At 42.6% G+C, this 20,868-nt stretch overlaps 2 protein-coding genes across 2 annotated transcripts in view; one reads left to right on the top strand and one right to left on the bottom strand.

The window, feature by feature from the left end:
* LOC144584427 (uncharacterized) overlaps window positions 1-20,868 on the top strand; it is a 678,013-nt gene that overhangs the window by 268,647 nt on the left and 388,498 nt on the right. The window lies entirely within an intron of this gene.
* EMC8 (ER membrane protein complex subunit 8) lies at window positions 5,762-20,306 on the bottom strand. The gene is made up of 5 exons (XM_072980699.2): window positions 19,886-20,306; window positions 12,818-12,894; window positions 12,366-12,435; window positions 9,290-9,384; window positions 5,762-8,088 (listed from the first exon to the last, which is right to left on the bottom strand). The coding sequence occupies exons 1-5, from the start codon at window positions 20,129-20,131 to the stop codon at window positions 7,929-7,931; spliced, it is 648 nt and encodes a 215-aa protein (XP_072836800.2). The 5' UTR covers window positions 20,132-20,306; the 3' UTR covers window positions 5,762-7,928.

Below are 20,868 nucleotides of genomic sequence, written 5' to 3'. Positions count from 1 at the left end.
GCTGCTTGGCCAGGCCTGCAGGATGAGGCCCCGCTGAACAAGACAGCAATCCCGGAATTAAACGACTTGGAGGGGACCTCCAGGGTCATCTAGACCAACCCCAGCCGGTCTGGAAATCCACAGTCCAGGCTAATGACCCTCCCATTTCCCTTGTTGTTGTTTTTTTTAAATATCCGAGGAAAGAGTTTTAAAGACTTCAGCTTCTAAGCTGCTAATACTCCCACTGACAGAAATGGTCCTCCTGAACGCCTCACTCTGTTTCTGTTCTCCTTTTTTAAAAGCACAAGCTGAAAGAGATGATGGCATCTACTTCTTTTAAAAGGGATGCTAAGGCCGGGAAGTGCTTCCCTTTCTGGCCACTCTGGTTCCAGTGCGGAACAGCTCTTACCATCAGGAAGGGCTTCCTAATGTAAATTAGCCAGCGTGTCTTTTCTCGTAATTTCCATGCGTTGCTTCCAGTCCTTAAATCTCTTGAGTAGCAAAAAAAGGGAAGCTCTCTTCTCTTGGTGCATCGTACCAACAAGCAAGCTCCTGGCCAGTGAAGCGCTCAAGAAACTACTGTTTTTGGGCTATAACACCCAGAATCTACCAGCCAGCATGGTGTAGCCCAAAGAAAGTCACTTTTCTGAGCTGTGTTGCTTTCTCCTGGTAGGCCTGACCTAGAGAAGGAGGCAAAGTGGGGAGGAAGGCAGAAGACGATGAAGGATTGCAGCTCAAGTCACCTGGGAGAGGAGTTACTTCCAAGGAATGTCCGTCCATCTTGCTTCCTGGTGGACACCCTGGCCCTCTGGCATTGTGGCACTTCCCGCCTTATGGAATAGACAGCTAGCAAACCAGAGTTAGCAAGGGGCAAGAGAGATTTCTGTGGCCCTTCAAATGCAGGACAACTGCCATCAAATCCCTTCCACTGGCCATGTTCACTTGGGTTCATGGGATTTGGTGTGCAGCCACAGGGCTGCATGGTCCCCTCTCTTACCTTTCAGTTGAATAGGGATAGGGGCACCTGTAACCCTCCAGGTGTTGCTGAACTACAACTCCCATCATCAAGGTGTTTGGTTGTGCTATTTTGAAAATCCAAAATAAGTTGGAAAGGGAGCAGACAGATCTGTGAAATAATGCCGCCTTCTTTTGTTAAAGAAACCAATTACTGGAGCTAGAATAAAAACCCACAGGTGCTACTAGGGAAGGGCCCTGCCAGCATTTAAGCAATCGGATTTCAGCCTGGAGTCCTATGTTCTTTTGAAGAAAAAACAATTTGCATGAAGCTTGTGGACTCCATCTCACTTCATCAGGTGCACAAAAAATCCTCCAAACTTCAGGTATATATACAGTAGGACTGTGGGAGATCGGCTCCAAGCCTCCTGCCGTAGGTGCTGAAAAACGTGGAAGCATACATGGTTTCTGGCTTCCTCTAGTGGCCAATACACCCTGGAAATACATATAAATAGATATTTCAGGGGGTGCTATTTAGTATTTTCAGCCAGCGGATAAGTGAATCAGTGGATACTGATCCTGTGGATAGGGAGGTCCTATTATATATAGCTTCTAGGAAACTGGTCTGGGCAGGAGACAGTGGATCAGTGATGCATTGTGATGCTCCTGATGTGTTTCCAGGACCTCATAGGTGCTGTGGGTTCAGACTTGGGTTCAACTTCTGGAGAATTGGAACGGCGTGCTTTGTTCCATTCACCCACATGATGAATGAAACATACAAGCAGGAAGCAAAACACCCATGAGAGCAAAATAAATAAATACAGTAAATAAAAGCTTTTTGAGATGGTCCAGTCAAGGTTTTGAACAAATGAACGAATGAGGGCGAGATAACCCACCCTCGCTCTGTGGCTGCAGCAGCTTGCAAGCTCAGACTGTACTTTTGCTAGGATTAGGAACATTTGCCGCCTCAATCTAGCGTCTTCCCCTGTGCCTTTTAACAACTGCATGGCAGGAAGAAACTGATAGGTTTCCCGTGGTTGCTGCATCCTCTTGGCCGTCCATCAGAGTGTGCCTGCCTCTTTAGAAGCCAAGAAAACGGTCATGTTGACACCCAAACAGCATGTTTTTCATCTATCTCATCATGACCGAACAAACACTAAGGTGTCCAGAATAAAGCCCCTACACGCAACAGGTCCAACAATTTCTCACACTTACCTTGTCTCTGGAGCAGTGCAGAGGCCAGAGTCTTGAGTGATTAATTTGGGTTGCAGAGGCCTCGTCTGCCCGCACTCTGTTCACTGAATCAGCTGCTGACCCCAGCTTTCTGCAGACTGGCATTGAAGGAGAAGGCAGATCAAGCCTTCTAAGGAGTCCCCAGGACTTCATGGATGTGGTGGGTTCCGCTTCTGGAGATCTGGGCAGGCTGCCATGCTTCATTCACACCCACACCACTGTTATGAGATGACCTAAGTCCTGGTGATTTCAGTGAGATCTTTTTTTTTTTAATTTCACCTGGATCTATTCCCTTAAATTTTAGGAACAACATGTTGCATTGATTAAACCACGGGTAGCAAATGATTTTCAGTGAACTCTGTAATACCAATTACAGGGATGGTGCAGGGAGCAAAGAGGTAGGGCCAAGAATATCAGAGCATTTTTGTTTAAATCTCTTACTGCCAGTAAATATGCCTTCAAAGGGACATCTCAACTTTTCAGAAGAGAGGAAGCCTGCAAAATCAGGAGCATGACCCTCTGGTGAACCTCAGATTCCACCCCATAGCCACCTGAGTTCAACTGAGCAATATATTTCTTCTCTGAAACGTCATATCCACCGAGCTTTATGGGTCCCTGAGGGTAGAGGGAAGTTTGAGCAGAACTAAATGTCATTTTAAAGCAGTTATTGGAGTTCAAATTTTCACAGCAAAGTCTAAAGCTCCAAACAACTTCTAAGCAGGTTACAACCTAAGAGATTCATGAAATCTCAACAGAACATCACGATCAAGAAGAGCAGTGGGACGACGATGGCTAGCCATCACTGATTCTAAATAGTTTGATCAGCTGAGAAGGGTACCTTTTTCAACCGGTTGACATATTACATTTTAATAACAGTCTTATTTGGGGCAACTCAAACCTGCAGAAAGCAAGTGCCCATCATAAGAAGTATTCTCTCCTTTTAAATTTTTTTGTGAGAAAGTGAAAGTGGGAATGAGAGTTGCTGTGACCCACATTGATGACTCATTAATGGTATTTTACATTTATTACAATACTAAGAGTGCATTCCCACCTCCATCTTTGCAGACTCTCCTTTGAGTGGCCCTACTCTTGTGGATACAGTGGACTGCAAAATGGGGAAGGGACTTCTTGGTTCAGGCATCCAACTGGCAATATCTTCCCTCCAGTAAATATCAGAACCATGCTGGATCAGACTAAAAGCTGATGGAGTCCTGCAACCCATTCATTTAGCAGCCAACCAGTTGCCCACCAGAAACCTACCAGCAGGTCATGAGATCAACAGCACCCTCTTTTCTCCATGTTTCCCACCATACAGAGTTATACTATTTTTAGAACTGCAGGAAATCATGGAATCATAGAATAGTGAAGTTGGAAGGGGCTCATAAGGCTATCAAGTCCAAACCCCTGTTCCATGCACGAATACAAATCAAAGGATATATGCCAGGTGCTTGTCTAAGTTTCTCTCGAATGCCTCCAGCGATGGAGCATTCACCACCTCCAAAGGTCATTGGTCCCACTGTCCTACTGCTCTGTTAGGAAATTTTTCCTGATATTTAACAGAAATCTGACTTCCTGTAACTTGAGCCCAGTATTGTCCTGCACTCTGGAATGACTGAGGACATATCTAGCATGACTGGTAGCCAAGAGAGCTTCCATCGTTCATTAATTTCTCCAGTCCCCATTTAAATGTCGCAAACATCCAAGCTGCCTACCATTGCTACATCACAATAACAAATTCCACTAGTGAGCTCTGCTAAGGTGAAGCAAATCCCTCCTGCTCTCTGGTTTAACTTCATTGTTTGACCCCATGTTCTTGGCCTGTGAAAGCCAGAGATCACCTTCTTCACATCCACTTTCTGCACACCATGCATAATTTTATACACACAGTGCTTCGATAAAGCTTTCCCTTACCTGCCTCCCTCCAGCCTCAAAGCTAAACAGCTCCAAACACTGTAACCATTCATTGCAAGAACCAGTTCCAGAGATTTGGTCATTTTAGCTGCCCTTTGCTATACTTTTTCCAACTCCGTAATATCCTTTTCTAGATGCAGTGACCATATCTGTATACAATGTTCAACATGTGATTGCTCCATAGCTGTTGGAGGTTTTCTTGTTCTAATTATGCTCCGCATGGAAACAGCTTTTTTTTTTAAAAAAAAAACCCAACCCAAACAGCAGCTGCTCAATGGATTAACGTTTTCGTCATGCTAATTATCCCTGTGCCTTTCTCCATCAGCCACTGCCAGCTGAGAGACCCTCAGTGTTGTTCGCAAAGCTGGGTTTTTGTTGTTGTTGCCCCAAACTGCTTAGTTTTATACTTCCTTATGCTGAGTCTCATCTGGCCTATCCCTCTCCTCTCACCGTCTGGAGATTCTTTTGGAATCCACTTCTGCTCTGTTCTAAATTATCTGGTGCCATCAGCAAAGTTGGCCACCTCACTATTTACCCCTAACCCCAAGTCATCTAGGAACAAGTCAAACTACACAAGTTCTAATAAGAGATCCTTGAAGGACTGACTACCAGCTGCTGCATTCTGGGAGATGGAGTTTAAGAATATAAATGTTTCCGAGTTCCAGAACTCACCACACACTACTGCGTTCTGTTCTTTACACAGAAGATCAGAGCTGCCTGTTGCCCTGCTCACATGCATCTTTTGCTAGATTGTACCACAGCTTAGAAACATTTTTGACTACATCTCTCAGAGCTCTCTAGCCAGTGCCGGCCACTTTGCCCAAATTATAGAATAAGAAATGGGGCCTTCTTGGTGGCCCTACTCTTGGTGGCCCTTACTCCTACTCTGTGGAATAAACTTATGTTTGAGGTGTGTCAGCCTCTGTCCCTCCTCACTGTTAAGACGTTACTAAAGATAGAAGTTTATAAAGCAGCGTTCAAGAACATATCCCCTGCTTTTGTGAACTTTTAATTTTTAAATTTAGGGTGTTTTTTTTAAAGAGTTGATCGTTTCCATATCGTTTGGGTTTGTATGGAGGTGAAGTGGCAAGTTCACTGGTCTATTCTGTAAACTGGCCAGAGGAATGGGTGTCAATACGTGTGATGGTATACAAGGTAGGTAGGTAGAGAATGAGAGAAAGCACTTCCAGGCTCTGGAGCTGACCACTACTCTCTGCTTTCTGTTCTTCACCAACAGGATCAGAGGTGCTTTCTGCTCTTTCTTGAGCAGTTCACTTAAACATGCATACCAGCAAAGCTGTTTAGTGAAATACAAGCCAGGAAAGATTTCTATCTGTAAAATGTTTTCCAGCTGACAATAAATGCTCCATAAAAAAAAAAAAAACCTCTTGTATAAGCTCACAAACACACACTCATCATTTGGCATTACCAGAGGAAGCAAAATCATTAGACAAAGAGGCAGGGTAACCCAGCCAGTGATGTGCCTGGCCTAGAGTCAGGCAATTCAAACATTGCTTTCAGAGAGTACAAATTTTAAAAGCACAGAGATAAAAATGCTTTCCACAGAAGTACCAACTCTAGTCTTCAGAATCCAGGAGACTTTTCCACCCCGTGCGATAATAACAAATACTGGTAAGAAATACCTAGTGTACCAACAAACACAAGTTTTCTGACAAAAGCAAAGTTTTGTTTCATCAGTTTTATTTTCAAGGTGATGGGGGAAGCAAGAAAGCACAAGTGGTCAGCTAAACAGGTTTTTTCATCACAAAACCTCAGACTCTCACCGCGTAAAATGTAGACTGTCATAAATAAAGGTTAAGGCTAATACAGAGTCCATAGGAGTAGAAAAAAAACAATCAAAACATACAAAATAATGACAAAGGTGATGCCATATACCTCCATGACAAGGTAAATTCGAAGAAGGAAAATAAAGCAACCCACATTCACCAGTACTAAATACTTGAAGGCCCTTTTATGCTGCAAGACCATTACAGTACAAATGTATTTTGAGTGGACAAAATTGGATCAGTACTGAGTGCCAGCAGGATGAGGGAAAACAGCACCAAGTCAGCAAGAAAAACGATGAGAAATCTGGTGCTTAAGAAAATGAATTAAATCGTTGTTTATAAGCAGCTGATGGATTTCAGAGTGAAATACTGCTTCACAAGGAAAGGAAAGTTAAGTTGCAGTCAACTCAATTGCTTAAGTTGTCATCAAGGAAAACAGAATTCCCTGCCATTTTGTGATAAAGCTCTTTCAGACCAAAGAGATAATTTTATCCAAAGGTAACCTGGAAAGAGTACACTGATGTTGATACAACCTTGTGCAGCATTTCAGTTTTTAAAAACATAAAACAGTGCATATAACTTTATTCAGCACCAGACTTCATTAGCTGTTTATAAACAATCTAGGCCTGGACAGTTTGTCCTCTTTTTCTTTCAATACCGATTATGACTATTTGGGACTCATTTCATGAAGACTGCTGCCAAGAAATAAGGGATATTACGAAAGAGGAACATTTCCCATGAAAGACCCACTTGCTGTGCTTGTGTGCAACTCCCAATAATTTCAGTGCAGCTTAAGAAGAGCTGTGTGCATCCTGTTTGTGTTGGGCTTATTTTTCAAGAACCCCCTTTGGAAGTTCTGCAATTCATTTATGTGAAAATGTTCGCAAACAGTAGCTACAATGGGATGTCATGGCAAACTTTAGACTCACACATTTTTAGGAGGGAGAGGAGAAGATTCAAAACTTCTGTTCCAGGCCTGTAGCAGAGAAAAGTTGGCTGCTATCTAAAGCTGACATATGATGGCTTATGGAAATCAGAATGCCAGCTCATAGTTTGGGGGGCAATGTATGTGTTGCAAATCCAGGAACCTGTGACATCTAGTCTCCTCCCTGACATCCAGAGGAAGGGAGAAGGTGAGGAGGGAGTGCATGAGCTCAAGGCTTGAAGCGCTCAAGTTCTCCCCTCTGTCTAAACACAGCCAGGAAGATACTAAAAGACACTGTTATTATCTCTCTCAGTACATTTAACACATGCTTGTGTAGTCACAAAATAAGAGTTACTTCATTTTTTCCTTAAGAACAAATACACCGACCTCAAAACTCACGTGGATTTGTTGATCAATCCATGACATGACAAATCCAGGGAAGGAGCAAACCATTGAAGATGAAACCAAATGGAACAATAACATTTTGAATCTGGCAGGCGATAAAATAAAATAAAAATTGCATCATTCCCAGAGCACCTGGGAAACCTGGCAGGGTCTGAGGACCTATTGCTTGTCAAGCTACCATTTTCTCCCTGTGTGGTACGTCATCGTAACAAGTACAGTGGCACACAATGTCCAGCGGTTAGCATTGAGAATGACGGCTCTCAGACCGCTCACATAATTTTCACTAATAGTTTAGATTTCAATATTTAAAAAATAAAGTGAGTAATTAACTCTCTGAAAGATATCCCATAAATCTTTTTTGTTTGTTTCTTAAAAATTACTCTCTAAAGGTTATAAAATGTTAGTCAAAACTTTTTTTTAAATATGAATCGTTTGGACAAGCAGATCTAGTTCCTGACTGGAAAATTACAGCAACATATGATGGGGGGAAGGGAATCTGCAAAGAAGATCACAACTTAGGGTTAACACCCCAAGGATTCTCATTCAAAAGTCTGACTGCATAGGGACACGTCCTTCTCCAAAGGATGTGTCTTGCTCATTGGCTTTCCAGCTGAAAGAACCATGCACATTCTATTTACATTCAAAAACAATTTCTCCCCACCCCTCACCCCTGCTTCAATCTTTCTCTCCAGTGCAGTGGAAATGCCAATTAAGTCAAGTCAGTAAGAGCTTCCCTAACAGAGGTGTAAGACGGCTCTATTAATTTCTGGGTTTGTCCAATCGTTCCGAATGTCATCCAAATGATTATCAAAATCCACTAGCGTTTCGTAGGATCGGCTGTCCAAAAGTGAGGCAGAGATCCTTTGGGCTTCTGACCAGTCTTCACAGTAATCACTAGGAAATGGGAGGGGGAAAATAAGAGAATTAGTAGCCTTTTAGATGAACGAACCAGCCTCCAATCCTGTTTGCGCAAAAGCAAAGGAAAATCTTACAGCACAGTATAGCAAGGACTCAACTAAACTATGAAACTTTTATACAGCTTCAGTCAATGCTCTTCACAATTAAGAACCTTGGAGATTTCCAAATTCTACTGAAGAGCTCTGTATCGGATCGTGAAGTAGCTTCATTTAGGTGCTGCCCCAGAATTTAGTGTTGTGCATATGGGCAGTCCTTAGGTTTGTTGCTCACTCTCGCCTCGCCCAGCATGGTCACAAGGAAGCTGCAAGCATACACTTCTGTTTATAACTAACCACAGCTAGACAACCTCCAGTTAGTCTTAATGATTACGTCAAAAACCTAGCAACTGTAAACCCTAATTACTGAAGATGACTTCACTATAATAAAGATGAACCACAGTTTAGGGCTTGAATCTAATGCAAAACTGAGCGTGAGCGGAAAAATAAAGCAAAGTTGTCTGTTTTCCTTGTGTCCAAACCAGACAGGAAGAGGAGAAAAGGTAATACTCAAGCAGAAGCTTCATCCATACACTTAGCTTTAATGTTATACTCGAACAAGGCCAATGCTGGGGCAAAAGTACAGCAATTAAGCCAGCACACATAACAGAGACAGTAGGAAAAGCATGGCAAAGCTCCAGAAACTGTTCAAAACTGAACGTATAAGTACTACGGCCAGAATGTACTAAGATGCTACATCCTGCATCTTCCCTTCCCATTCTCCCTTCAACATGTCCAACTCTGCCTTGGCGATTTTCATGTTGCTGCTTTTGACTTCATTGGCTTTATTATTATTATCATAAATTACTTATTCAGACAAAAGGTGATATACTAGTGAAAACTGGCACTCTGTTCCTGACACCCCATTTTATATTTATTAGTAAATCTGTCACTATAAACCTGGGTTGATACTGTAGGGCTTTAGTCATTTTTTCCAGATATGTGGGAGTGGCTGCAGAGGTTGTTTTTTTTTTTTGGGGGGTGAGTGGTTTTTGTACGTGTTGTTTTTATAGGCAACATAGCTTTGGAATTCATTTGGAATAAACAAAAAAAGTAACATACAGAGATTTACATGCCATTTATCTTCTTAAGTAGGAAGGTCTCTTGCCAGAAGGACAAAGCCTGATTTCCAGAATACTCACAAATGTGGGTCTTTGCACCTCCATTTGTTTTCATGGTGCTCGTATACATGAACCGCTGGTACGATGCACTCCATTGTAAATTTTGTATTATCCACCTAATGCAGAACACAAAGACGAGAGGCATTTGCTTTACATGAGAAACGCAGGTGCTCAAACAGGCAGTCAGGGTCCCAGTACAGTTGCTCGCACTTTGGCCATTAATGGGAAATTACGCGGAGACCCTGGCCTAGGCATATGGATGCCCTGTGATTCTGAAGAAGCACTCCTCTCGCACTGGATGCAATTCACGTACAGAAAATCACCACCTCAAATTTGGCCTTTCTGAGAATTAACTATACACCAACGCAAGCAGAGGCTCCTTTTCCGGAAGTGGTTTTTCAAACTTCATACAGCACTTTCTAGTCTGAGTCATCTGCTGAAGAATCCACAGAAGTTGGTTACAAAAGCTCAGCAAACTGCAGAGAATTTTGGGACACTTTTGAGACACATTCAGTTGAAGCTGTACAAAAGCTGGATTGATCTGGCCACCTTTGGCCACTTCATGGGCTCCACAATCGAGAACTTGCACAGCATTCTTCTGTAGCTATGCACTGAACCAGCAGAAGAAAAGTGCTGGTGGGTGAATCGGACTGGAGCCTTGCTATAGGAAATGCATTCATACCTTGGCTGAAATCTAGTAGTAAGTCACAACTAGAGTGGGTCCACTGAATCAATGGAACTTGTGGAGGAGTGGACTCAGCAAATACCCACTGATTCAATGGGCCTATTCTAGCTGCAGCTTTCTACAGGATTTCAGTCATTGCTGCACACAGTAAATGTCAGCCGCTTAATGAAAACAAAAACTGTGGTTCTTACACAATACAAAACAAGAACAGGTGATACCTTTATTAGAACACAGAAAAATTTAAAATTATACGTAAAGCTTCCAACCTATACTCATCTTCACTGGGATGAGAACCAATATATTGTGGATAGCACAGAAAATTTTTTGTGAAAGTCTCAAAAGCTTAGTGCAAGCTGTGAACTTAGACAGAAACTGCTTGTGGCATCCTGTATTTACAAAGCTGTTGTGCTAAGAGACACTTTATTTAACACAGAAATAACAGGCTGACCTGGCCAGATAACTTTTTTTTAAAACAACTACATAAATTAGTGCTATTCAGCATATAACATGAAGAAGTGTGCTTAGACATGTGAAAGTTTATTTTATTCATAAGCTTCTGCATGTCATAGCATCATAGAACACCAGAGGTGGAAGGGACCCTATGGATCATTAAGTCCAGCCCCTGTCAAGAAGGCACAGTGTGGAACTGAACTCACAACCTTCTGGCTTCACTGAGCTACCAAGCAGTTCTAAGCACACGTCCTGAAACTACTCAGCCTTTTAGGTGCTACATGCCTATTTCTAATACAGTGGTGCCCCGCATAGCAACGTTAATCCGTTCCAGGATTAACGTTGCTATCCGGATTCGTCACTATGCGGGGGGGACCCATAGGAACACATCAAACTCCATTTAATGCGTTCCTATTGAGAAAAAACTCACCGCTATGCGGGGAATCCTCCATCCGGCCGCCATTTTTGCCGCCCGGTAAGCGAGGGCAGGGCGCGAAAACGCTGCGGGCGGCCATTTTGGAACAGCCGATCAGCTGTTCTGAAAACATCACAATGCGAAGATCGGTAAGCGAAACGCTTACCAATCATTGCAATGCGATATTTAGCTATTAAAAACATCACAATGCGATCGCATTAGCGATCGCAAAAAACGCGTCGCTATGCGGATTCGTCGTGAAACGGTGCGTTCGTTAAGCGAGGCACCACTATATAAATTATTACAACAGATAACATGTTATGTCATCTGCTATGTTATCTTTTCAGCATGTAACAGTTTCCCTATTTAGACACTGTGTGTGTGTGTTACCGTACTACTGCTGGTTTCAATACAGGGTAGCCAGGGTAGAGAAACCTTTCAGGTTGTCCATGTCATGGTGGTCTTTCTGCCATTAGGCACTATACCTCAAAAGGGGATCTCTTCCACCTTGACTTGGGGGAATCCCTACTGTGAGGAGATCTGAATGTTTCCTTTAGCTATACCATATCATGGTACAGTAGAGCATAAATAACTATGCTACAAGCCCTATGAGGCACCAGTGGCTTTCTCTCTTCCTCAGGGTTCAAGGAATGGAAATACACTGAAATTCTGGCCCAAACCACCAATAACCACTGTGGGCAAACCGTTTCAATAAAAGACATGTTGGTTCCTAGCAAAATGTCCTTAGGAAGATGTTCAGTCACAGCTGAGAAGGACCTTTCCCTGGATTGCTAGTCAACTACCCTCGGCTTGCAGCCACCCAAAACAGAACCCCTGACAACTATCTTAATGCAGGCACATGCACAATCTTTGAAGATGACAGTTCAAAATTCTTTTCTTTTTTCAAATAAAGATAGAAATGTAACAAACCAACCTTCCTTCCTTCCTGGTTTTATCATACAGTCATTTAATCAGTTGTACTATTTGTTGTTTTTAGCCACTGCTTGTGTTATGTTGTTCTTACTTATTTATTGCACTTGTATGCTGCCTTTCTCCCAGGTGGCAGGACACAAGGTGGATTCTTGTACTGTAAGCCAGTTTGAGATTACTAATAATGAAAAGCAGCATAGAAATGCTATTAAATAAATCAATCCATGTTGCTGTCTATCACCTTGGAAGCATCAAGCATGAAAGTCAAGTTTACAGTATTTTTGGTTATGACTAAATAAAATAAATATAGGCCAAGAGATCTCCAACTCCCCATCCCTATTTTAGGGCTCTCTTTCCATTACTTGTTTTATTTTAACATATATGAACTGAAAGGACCCTGAGACATTTAAAAGAATTTCAGTGTTTTCTGGGAAAAAACACAGTTCTGAACATACTTCCTTAGTATGCAGTGTGCTAGCCAGTTGTGGGTTTACAAATAACAAGAATGAAGCAACAGGATCTGCAAGCATCCCAAAGTTCTCCAATCAATTGATGGAACTGCCTTCAGATAAGATGTAAATGTTGTAAGAAAGAAAAAAAGGAAAATACTTATGTACCATTATGAGTGCTGGGTCGCTGTATCCTTCAGCAATCCTGGAAGCAACTTTTTCAGCTACCTGGTTTGGACTATAAAAGAAAGGGAAGTTACATATATGATATTACTATAATTCCACTCCAACAGGATGAAATAAGAACCGGGCTGAGATGTGACCTCACAAGATCTAACAAACTAGACCATGGCATCAATTAAATAGTAACTACTAGTTAAGTGGATAAAAATACAGCATGCTCTCCTTCTGTGATCCTTCTTCAATGTGTACTAAAAAGCAGAATTATCCTTTTCATCCAAATTCTGAAATGAAATCAAACTTGAAATCACTGTCGCAGGCAGAACCCAGTCCACATCCTACTCTTTTGTTCCTGGTGCTACTCATGTTGTTCAGCTTCTATAAAATGGAGACCAGCCCCCACTGCATTACACACTTAAGCAAGAACTGCAAAAACGCACCTGGCATCCTTCAAACGTTCATTAGCTTGATAGTATCCGGCTATTACATAGCTGTTCTCTTTGCACCATGAATCAATCTGGAAAGAGATCATAAATAATTGTAAGCATCCATCAGATATCATCAAAACACCAGCTGATATAATACAAGCTCTTAATGCAAGGGTGTATAACCCCTTTTTGGCCAGAGGACCAAATTCAATTTCAGAGAAATTCTCCTGAGATCACGTTCCAGAGGTGGGTGGAGCAAAAAGGGTATGCCAACTCTCCCTCCAACCCCCCCCCAGCATGTTATACCTTAAAGCTCTTGCTGCTAGTAATTAAGCTTTCAGATAAGTGCTTTAGCCTTTTAGAATAGGGAGAAAACGATTAAAAAGCTGGTAAACCACTAAATGATAGTGCCACAGGAAAGAATACGTGGATATCTGGAGAAGGTCTGAGGCTGGATTTGGCCTCGGAGCCTGAGGTTTCCCTCCTATGTCTTAATGGAGTGAACAGCTAGATTCAGATGGCCCCTTGCTGCCCATCATTGTGGTTCAATTTGTTCATTAAGGGCAAATAATTCTTCTTAGAACAGCTGTTACCACAGCATAAGGAAAGCAACCCAGTACAGAGAACGGGAATCAGAGACAGAAAGGGAAAAAAGTATTCCACATTTTTATACAGAACTATGGACTGGTATAAATTCTTTCCAACCTTTACACTATTAATCATAAACCATCCCTGCTCTGTGAGAAAGGTTTCAATGATTCTCACTTTACAACTATGGGCGTTGAGCTGAACGTACAATCTACAACAGGCATAGGACACACCCAAGATTCAAAGACATTAACCCCAGTCTTTGGCGGGGAGACCACAACGCCATGGAACAGTAAGTTTCTGTCCACTTTCTTAGCAGCGCTGCGTATCCAGGAGGTTCAAGTTCTGTTCTGTTGCCGTGTGTCTTTTTGTACAACTCATTTCCCTGAGCTTCAATTTGCCATTTGTAAAATGGACACAGTTGTCGATCCACTTCATACAGTGGTCAGCTGTGAAGCTAAGCACAGTGCGTATCAAGAAGCATTTTAAGAAATGATAACTGCAGTAATAGGACTCCTGTAGCTACGTCTTCATTACAGATTGTCAGGATTCCCACATCTTGGTCTGGCTAGCCCCTCTCTTCCTCTGGCCACTTCATGCTGTGCTTACGTGGAAGGGACGACCCAGGGGAGATCGGCTTGGCATAGTTTGCAAAAGGGAGACAGACAGATGGCACAAGCCAAAGCCAAGGAAATCCTTCTCCCCTTTGTCCCCACCACCCAATCCCCAGGCCCATCTGTTTCAGCAACATGTAGCTGAAGGCTCCAAATGGCTCTATTTGTCAGCAAACTCTTGGGAAGAAGGAAAGTTGAGAAGCCTGGCTGTTAGATCCCAATCCAAGGGCCGGCACCCAAACGGGCTCCTACCGTAACATGGAGTTTAAAGGCAGACCGACATCTGAAGAGTCTCAACCAGAGACGAAGTGCAGAGAGCATGGTAATTTCGCACCCCCCCCATGCACCAGTTATTTTAATTAGTGAGTACATTTGCATAAAACTCAAATCATTTCATCCTAATGTATCATCTAATCTGCCACAAAGCTTTGTTAAAATACCCAGCTAGAATTAAAGGGACAAATTCATAATGGGTGTCAGAAGGCATGGCTTGAAGTGATGCATTTATCCAATGTTCAGGTTCTGGCCCCATTCCAGGGGCCTTGAATCCACCACATTTGCTACTTACAATAAGAGCATTCAATTAAAATAATCCAGTGATTTAGGGAGGTGAAAAAAAAAAAAACCAAACAGCTAGCAATTGTGTGGGGTTTTTTTTTGAGGAGGGTCTTAATTAGTATCTTTCTGAGAAAGTGGAAAATAAATAAATAAAATTAATTTCAGAATATTTTGGATATCGAATTCCAACTTTCTGCAAAACACATCTATCTTGTGGTTAGCAGAATAATTACAGCCCTGAATTAAACCATTTAAAAACAGAACAAAGCTGCACAAATAATCTCTTCTAAAGGAATGACATGGATTTATGTGTTTCATTAAATTGTCATTCTCTAGCATTGTTAAACTTAAAGAGCCAACTCCTGTTGCAATCATAACCCCCAACTGTAGAGTTTATAGATGACATTTTAAATTGCCAACAAGTCTAAATTTTGTAAGTAAAACTGCACACTGAGATAAAACCCTCTTATTCACAATAAACATAACAAGCTTGTTCTATTTTCTTTCTTCCTTTTATTGCTCTATAGAAAGCTCAGTTGCCGTATAGCTAGGAGAAAGTGAAAGCAACTAATATAAAGCTACACTTCTGGAAATTGCTCCGTTTTGCTATCTCAACAACTGTTGCTAGCAACAGTTAGTTTTTAAGTGCTACTGAATTGATGAGGAAACGGCAAAGGATGTCACACTGGATGTAGGAAAAGTCAACAAGAAAACAAATTACATTTAGATGCATCTCTCTCTCTCTTTTTTAAAGCAAGGAAACCAATTTTATATTGGTTGTAGACACACACAAGAGATCTTCAACAGGCACTGCCTAACCACACAATAAAATGTTGTTTTCTCAGAAAAGTACATTTTGCAAACAGTCTCCTAAACAACTGTCGCATTTGGGTCAGGAAGGTTTTTAATTCTTCCCCTGCAAATACAGCTCAAGAGTGGTTACTACACTTGCCACATAACTTACTAGTCATGTTTGGTCTCAACATAGACACCTTTGGCCATGTTCTTTAATTGATGGCCCAAAACATTGTTGGCTCTTGACAAATGACAAACTTGGCCCGCTGGATAGCTCCAGTGGCTTAGGTATCTGGCTATGGAGCCAAAGGCTGGGAGATCGATTCCCTACTTTGTCTCCTTGACAGGAGCTGGACTTGACGATCCATAAGATCCCTTTAAGCTCTGCTGTTAGAAGATGATGCTCATGTAGGGGAGGGGAGGTAGGCATTCATCTTTTCCTGTGGCACATCTGCTTGGCTCATATGCTTAAGTCATCTGCTTTTATTTGTTGACTGGGACATTATGCATTGAACTTCACAAGCTTATGAGGAGGCATTGAGGAAGAACAGGTATGCAGCCATTTCACCTTGTAACAAGGCTGACTTTTGAGCCACAGCCTTATGATCGTTTGGCATTTCTCCTTAACAATTCAATGCCTTTACATATTTCTGTTCATTAACAATGACATCAGTGCGTATGAGGGCAACATAAACCCTTTCATTCACAGAAGAGATGTTTCATTGGGGACTTGCCCCTTCCAGACTTCCTCCCCATATTTCTCTTGCTCAATTGCTGGGAACATCAGGCAGTTCCTCCAGGGTTGGGGCAATTTCTCCAGTTTGTGGGTTTGAGCTGAAACATTAACAAAAGACTCCTGGATAAAGAACCCAAAGTGCATTTCATGTTTGGATACTACCAATCTGCACACTGTCAAATCAGATTGGCACTGAGAAAGCCACAAGGGTGCACTGAAGGAAAAAAAATACACAAGTATGAATAAGCATCTTGGCCTTCTAAGAAACACTGCACTACCTCTGATTAAGTATTTCAAAGCTGCCCTGGATACTGATTTGAAAGCCACACTAATTTACTAATTGACTCAGTTTGGGCTGTTTCTGATGGACAGTCATCAATTTAAAAAGGATTAATCTCTTTCTTCATAATTAGTTTGTGCAAAAATCTGCAGCACTTTTCTGGATCCAGGATAACTTTATGTTATTCAACAGCACGTTAAAGCAGCAATCTGAAAAATAGATTTTATATTTGGAAAAAAAAATCACAACTCTTTTGCTGCCTTCTTTGTTGTTTAGTCGTTGTGTCCGATGCTTCATGGCCCCATGGACCAGAGCACACCAGGCCCTCCTGAAATTTGGTCAAATTCATGTTGGTAGCTTCAGTGACACTGTCCAACCATCTTGTCCCCTGTTGTCACCTTCTCCTCTTGTCTTCACTCTTTCCCAACATCAGGGTCTTTTCCAGTGAGTCTTCTCTTTTCATTACTGCCTTCTACCTGCTCCTAAATGACCATATTTAACCGCAAGTCTAATTCAGCAATAGTAAATTGATGTTGGGAAATTTGGAAACAAAAATTATATTGCTTTAATAAACACCGCTTATGGCTTTAAAGTTGAAGAGGTGATTTCAGATTACGTTAGCTGAATGTTACTCCTGCTGAACCCACAGGTTTAAGTCTAATTTCACCTGAAATGTAGTTTGTTCAACTTCATTTTGACCCAATCCAGTATGGTCATGGTTCACCTGAGTATTGAGTAACATAATCCATCCCGCTTGTGATCCTCTGACATCAGAACAAGAATCAAACAGGGGTTGTAAACATGCTGTTGAATGCCAGAAGAAATTTCTGATTCCATCCAGTAAACATTTAGTATCTCTAGGATGTATAGCCCACCCTCACCAGTTTTCTCCAAATATTTACAATTAAAATGACAACACAACAAATTAAATCAAAGACCATAAAACAAACCATTTTAAAAACACATATGAAAAACCAGTCCATCAGTATTAAAACAAACACCAAAAAGCACCAAAGCAGCATGCAGAGAATTAAAAAGACTGGTAAAATAAAAAGGTAACTGCCTGGTACTGAGCTGATACCAAGGGAGGGTGCCAGCTGAAGTTCCCCCAGTTGAGAGGCCATCACCAAATAGGTCTGTTCCTCTGTAGCTATCAGCTACACTTCAGCATGGGATTTGAAGAAGGGCCATAGCTGTCTTTCCAGCATCTGTGTCCCAAACAGTGGAATGTTTCACATTAGAACCCTCACAACTGTAATAAATAACACATTCATTCATTCATTCATTCATTCATTCATTCATTCATTCATTCATTCATTCATTCATTCATTCATTGTGTTTATCATATTTGTGCCTAGCCAACCTCTGAAAGCAATTTATAATAGATTAAAGTTCATAAAAAAGGACATTGCAAACATTTAAAAACAGATTGAAACTGTTCTTCAGAGTTAGGCATTTTCTTTCAACCGATTTTGAAAAAGCTGCGGACCAAAAGATCCAGCTTCAGCTGTCCTTTGGAAGCTCAGCAAACGTCACTTTCCCAATATTCCTATTATCTTGCTTAATCTATGACATATAAACAGGCCCAAATATAGCAACTACATAGGGTGGGCCTATCTTTTAAAGCAAGGCTGAGCAACCTATGATCCTTCAGATGCTGCTGGACTGCAAATCTTCAATGTTCCCACCCAACAGTAGAGGCTAACATTTGTTGTTGCTGTTTAGTTGTTCAGTCGTGTCCGACTCTTCGTGACCACATGGACTAGAGAACGACAGGCCCTCCTGTCTTCCACTGCCTCCCGGAGTTGGGTCAAATCAACATTTAGGGGGCTACAAGTTGCCAACTACTGCTTGGCAGTAATCAAGGTTGTATGCCCTTCTCCTACACTGAACTCTTTGATTTAGAAACAAACCAGAGTCCACAGAAGTACTATTCTGCTCTTGTGGCATGCAACCATAGGTTAACTTGTTCCTCAGGGACTTCAGAAGGATATGATCCTATACATGTACACTCCTATTTTGATACTATACTTAACAGCTGTTCAAGGAAATATCACTCAAGAATGTCAGAACAATGGTTCCCAATATTTTCCAAGTTGCCACCCCTTTTAATAATAACTAAGTAACCTGTGACACCCTACTATATTTGCATAAAAAGGCATTTTTAATGGGGAAAGCCCTCCCTTCTTAGAAAGAAGCAGGTCCTTTCTCCCCTAAAGGGTCTGTTTTACATACACACTAACTTTAATATCCCACTTTGAAAGGTCAAGGAAGAAATTATTTAGCAAGGGCTGCAACATACATAAGGTGACCCCCAAACCCCTCACACTGTGACCTCTCCTTGGGGGTTATGGACCCCCCCCCCAGCTTGGGAAAGGCAGCCTTAGAATATTGAGATGTCTCATTTACCTCTCTTGGCCATGACCCTTGACCTCATTTGCTATGAATTCCAGAGGCAAGCTACATCTGTACATTCGGGCTCACTTCATAGCAAGCAGCCGCTGACAGCCCTCAACATGTCCAAAGCACCTTTTCGCATTACTAAGAAGTAAAAGATGGCAACTTCTTATTTATCATATGCTGCACTTCTTTCAAGGCATCCAAGGCAATTATACCTGTCTCTTTTATCCTCCATGTTTTACCTTCCCAGCCGCAATATGAGGAAGGTTGGGCTTAAAGAGTAAGGCTGGCCCATGAGTTTCATTACTGAGGGGAGGCGAAATGTGGAACCCCACAAATCCCAACACAACACCCCAGCAGTTCTCAACAACTGCTATCTGCGGAGATTTCATTCACGGAGGAAAGACCCATCCAAAAAGTATCTCAGACAATGAAACAGAACCAAAAGGCAGGAGACAAAATATGTTGTGGCACCTAATTGGTAGGTTTTAGTAAGAGCTTCCACAGATCAAATCTGCATTAAAATATTAAGCATTAAGCTCACCTTAACATATACATTATTTTTTTATGGTGGCACAATATTTTGGTCTCTCTCTTCATCTCCCCCCCCCTATATATTTTTTTTTCTAGTGTGATATAATTCTTGCACAGACGAGCCAAACTCCATCCAAATCGTGTCAACGAGGGGCCCTTTGCCTCCCGCAAGTGGTTCCCAACCTTTCTCGGGTTGTGACCCCCTTTTTAATAATAGACAAGCAACCTGAACTCACTGCACCACCCCCTTCTGCATTTAAAAAAAAACATTTTTAATGGGCTAAAGCCACCCCCACCTTCCCAGAAAATAAATAAATGTATGCTCATTTTTAAACATCTGGCTCTGAAAGGTCGAGGAAGAAATGGTTGAGCAAGGGCGACCAACCATCTGAGGCGACCCCCCCCCAAAAAAAAACACCTGACGACCACCTGAATGGTGTTTTTTCTTTCTTTCTCTTTTCCCTTTCCGCCCATCAGAGGTGGGAAAAAGTTACATTTTGAGGGCAGGAAAAAGCAACTTCTCCAAGCCTTCCTCTCCCCTCCCCCCCAATCTAACGGCCCGCCAGCCCCCTCACCAGCGTGAGCGCGACCTCGAGCATGGGCGTGAGGGCGAGGCTGCCGTGGAACAGGGGGACGCAGTCCACGAGGAGCGGGTGGGCGGCGGCGGCCGAAGGGAGGGCGTCCCTCTCCCGGCCTCGGGGGTGCTGGTGCGGGTGCGGCGGCGGCTGCTTCTCGGCCACCAGGAGCCCGTTGACGGCGCAGTGCGGGTACTTGGCGCCGTGGAGCACCATCTTGCAGTAGGCCTGCGTGCTCAGCTTCATCGTGGCCGTGGCCGTGGCCCTCGCCTCCCTCAGCACGGCGGCTGCCGCTTCATGGAGTCAGGCCCCGCAGGCGGCCTCCCGGAGAGAGAGAGAGAGACCACCAACCCCTCCTTGACAACCGCCGGCAGCGGCCGCTTCCGCCTTCCTAGGCCTGCCGTAAAGGGGGGAGAGAGAGCGAGAGAGAGCGAGAGAGCGAGAAAGTGAGTGAGAGGGGGAAAAACGTCGCAAAACAGGCGGCCCAGACCTGGGACGGAGAAAAGCGTCCGCTCTAGCCTGAACTCTATGATGATGGGGGCGAAATTGGTCCCCCTGATAGTGTGAGGAGGACTTAATGACCATAGAGGTTCGATGGAGCGCCTTGGAAATCTGTGCTCTCTAATGCAGGCTGTGTGTGTGTGTGTGTGTGTGTGTGTGTGTGTGTGTGTGTGTGTGTGTGTGTGTGTGTGTGTGTGTGTGTGTGTGTGTATTTTACTTTATTTTATTTTATATAAAAACAAAAACACCTTGTGGCACCTTATATGTTTTAGCTGTTAAGGTGAGCTTTCATGGATCAAGTCTCACTTCTTCAGACACAGGGAATTTTTATGTGTGTGTGTATGTGTATGTGTATGTATACTATATATATATGTGTGTGCGTGTGTGTGTGTGAGAGAGAGACACACACACATATACTTTCCCCCTTTTCGGTTTTGCCTGACACGCACATAAAAATTCCCTGTGTCTGAAGAAGTGAGACT

The sequence above is a fragment of the Pogona vitticeps genome, chromosome 10 (genome assembly GCF_051106095.1).
Source record: "Pogona vitticeps strain Pit_001003342236 chromosome 10, PviZW2.1, whole genome shotgun sequence".
Taxonomy (NCBI): domain Eukaryota; kingdom Metazoa; phylum Chordata; class Lepidosauria; order Squamata; family Agamidae; genus Pogona; species Pogona vitticeps.
The sequence above is the reverse complement of the archived record's forward strand: the minus strand, read 5'-3'. Positions and strand labels throughout refer to the sequence as shown.

Excerpts from the sequence above, each read along its gene's own strand:
- EMC8 (XM_072980699.2), bottom strand. The coding sequence starts at position 20,131 with ATGAAGCTGAGCACGCAGGCCTACTGCAAGATGGTGCTCCACGGCGCC. Across the intron at positions 12,436-12,817 it reads GAACGTTTGAAGGATGCCAG|TCCAAACCAGGTAGCTGAAA; the intron begins GTGCGTTTTTGC and ends TTTCTTTTATAG. Across the intron at positions 8,089-9,289 it reads AGGTGCAAAGACCCACATTT|TGATTACTGTGAAGACTGGT; the intron begins GTGAGTATTCTG and ends CCCATTTCCTAG.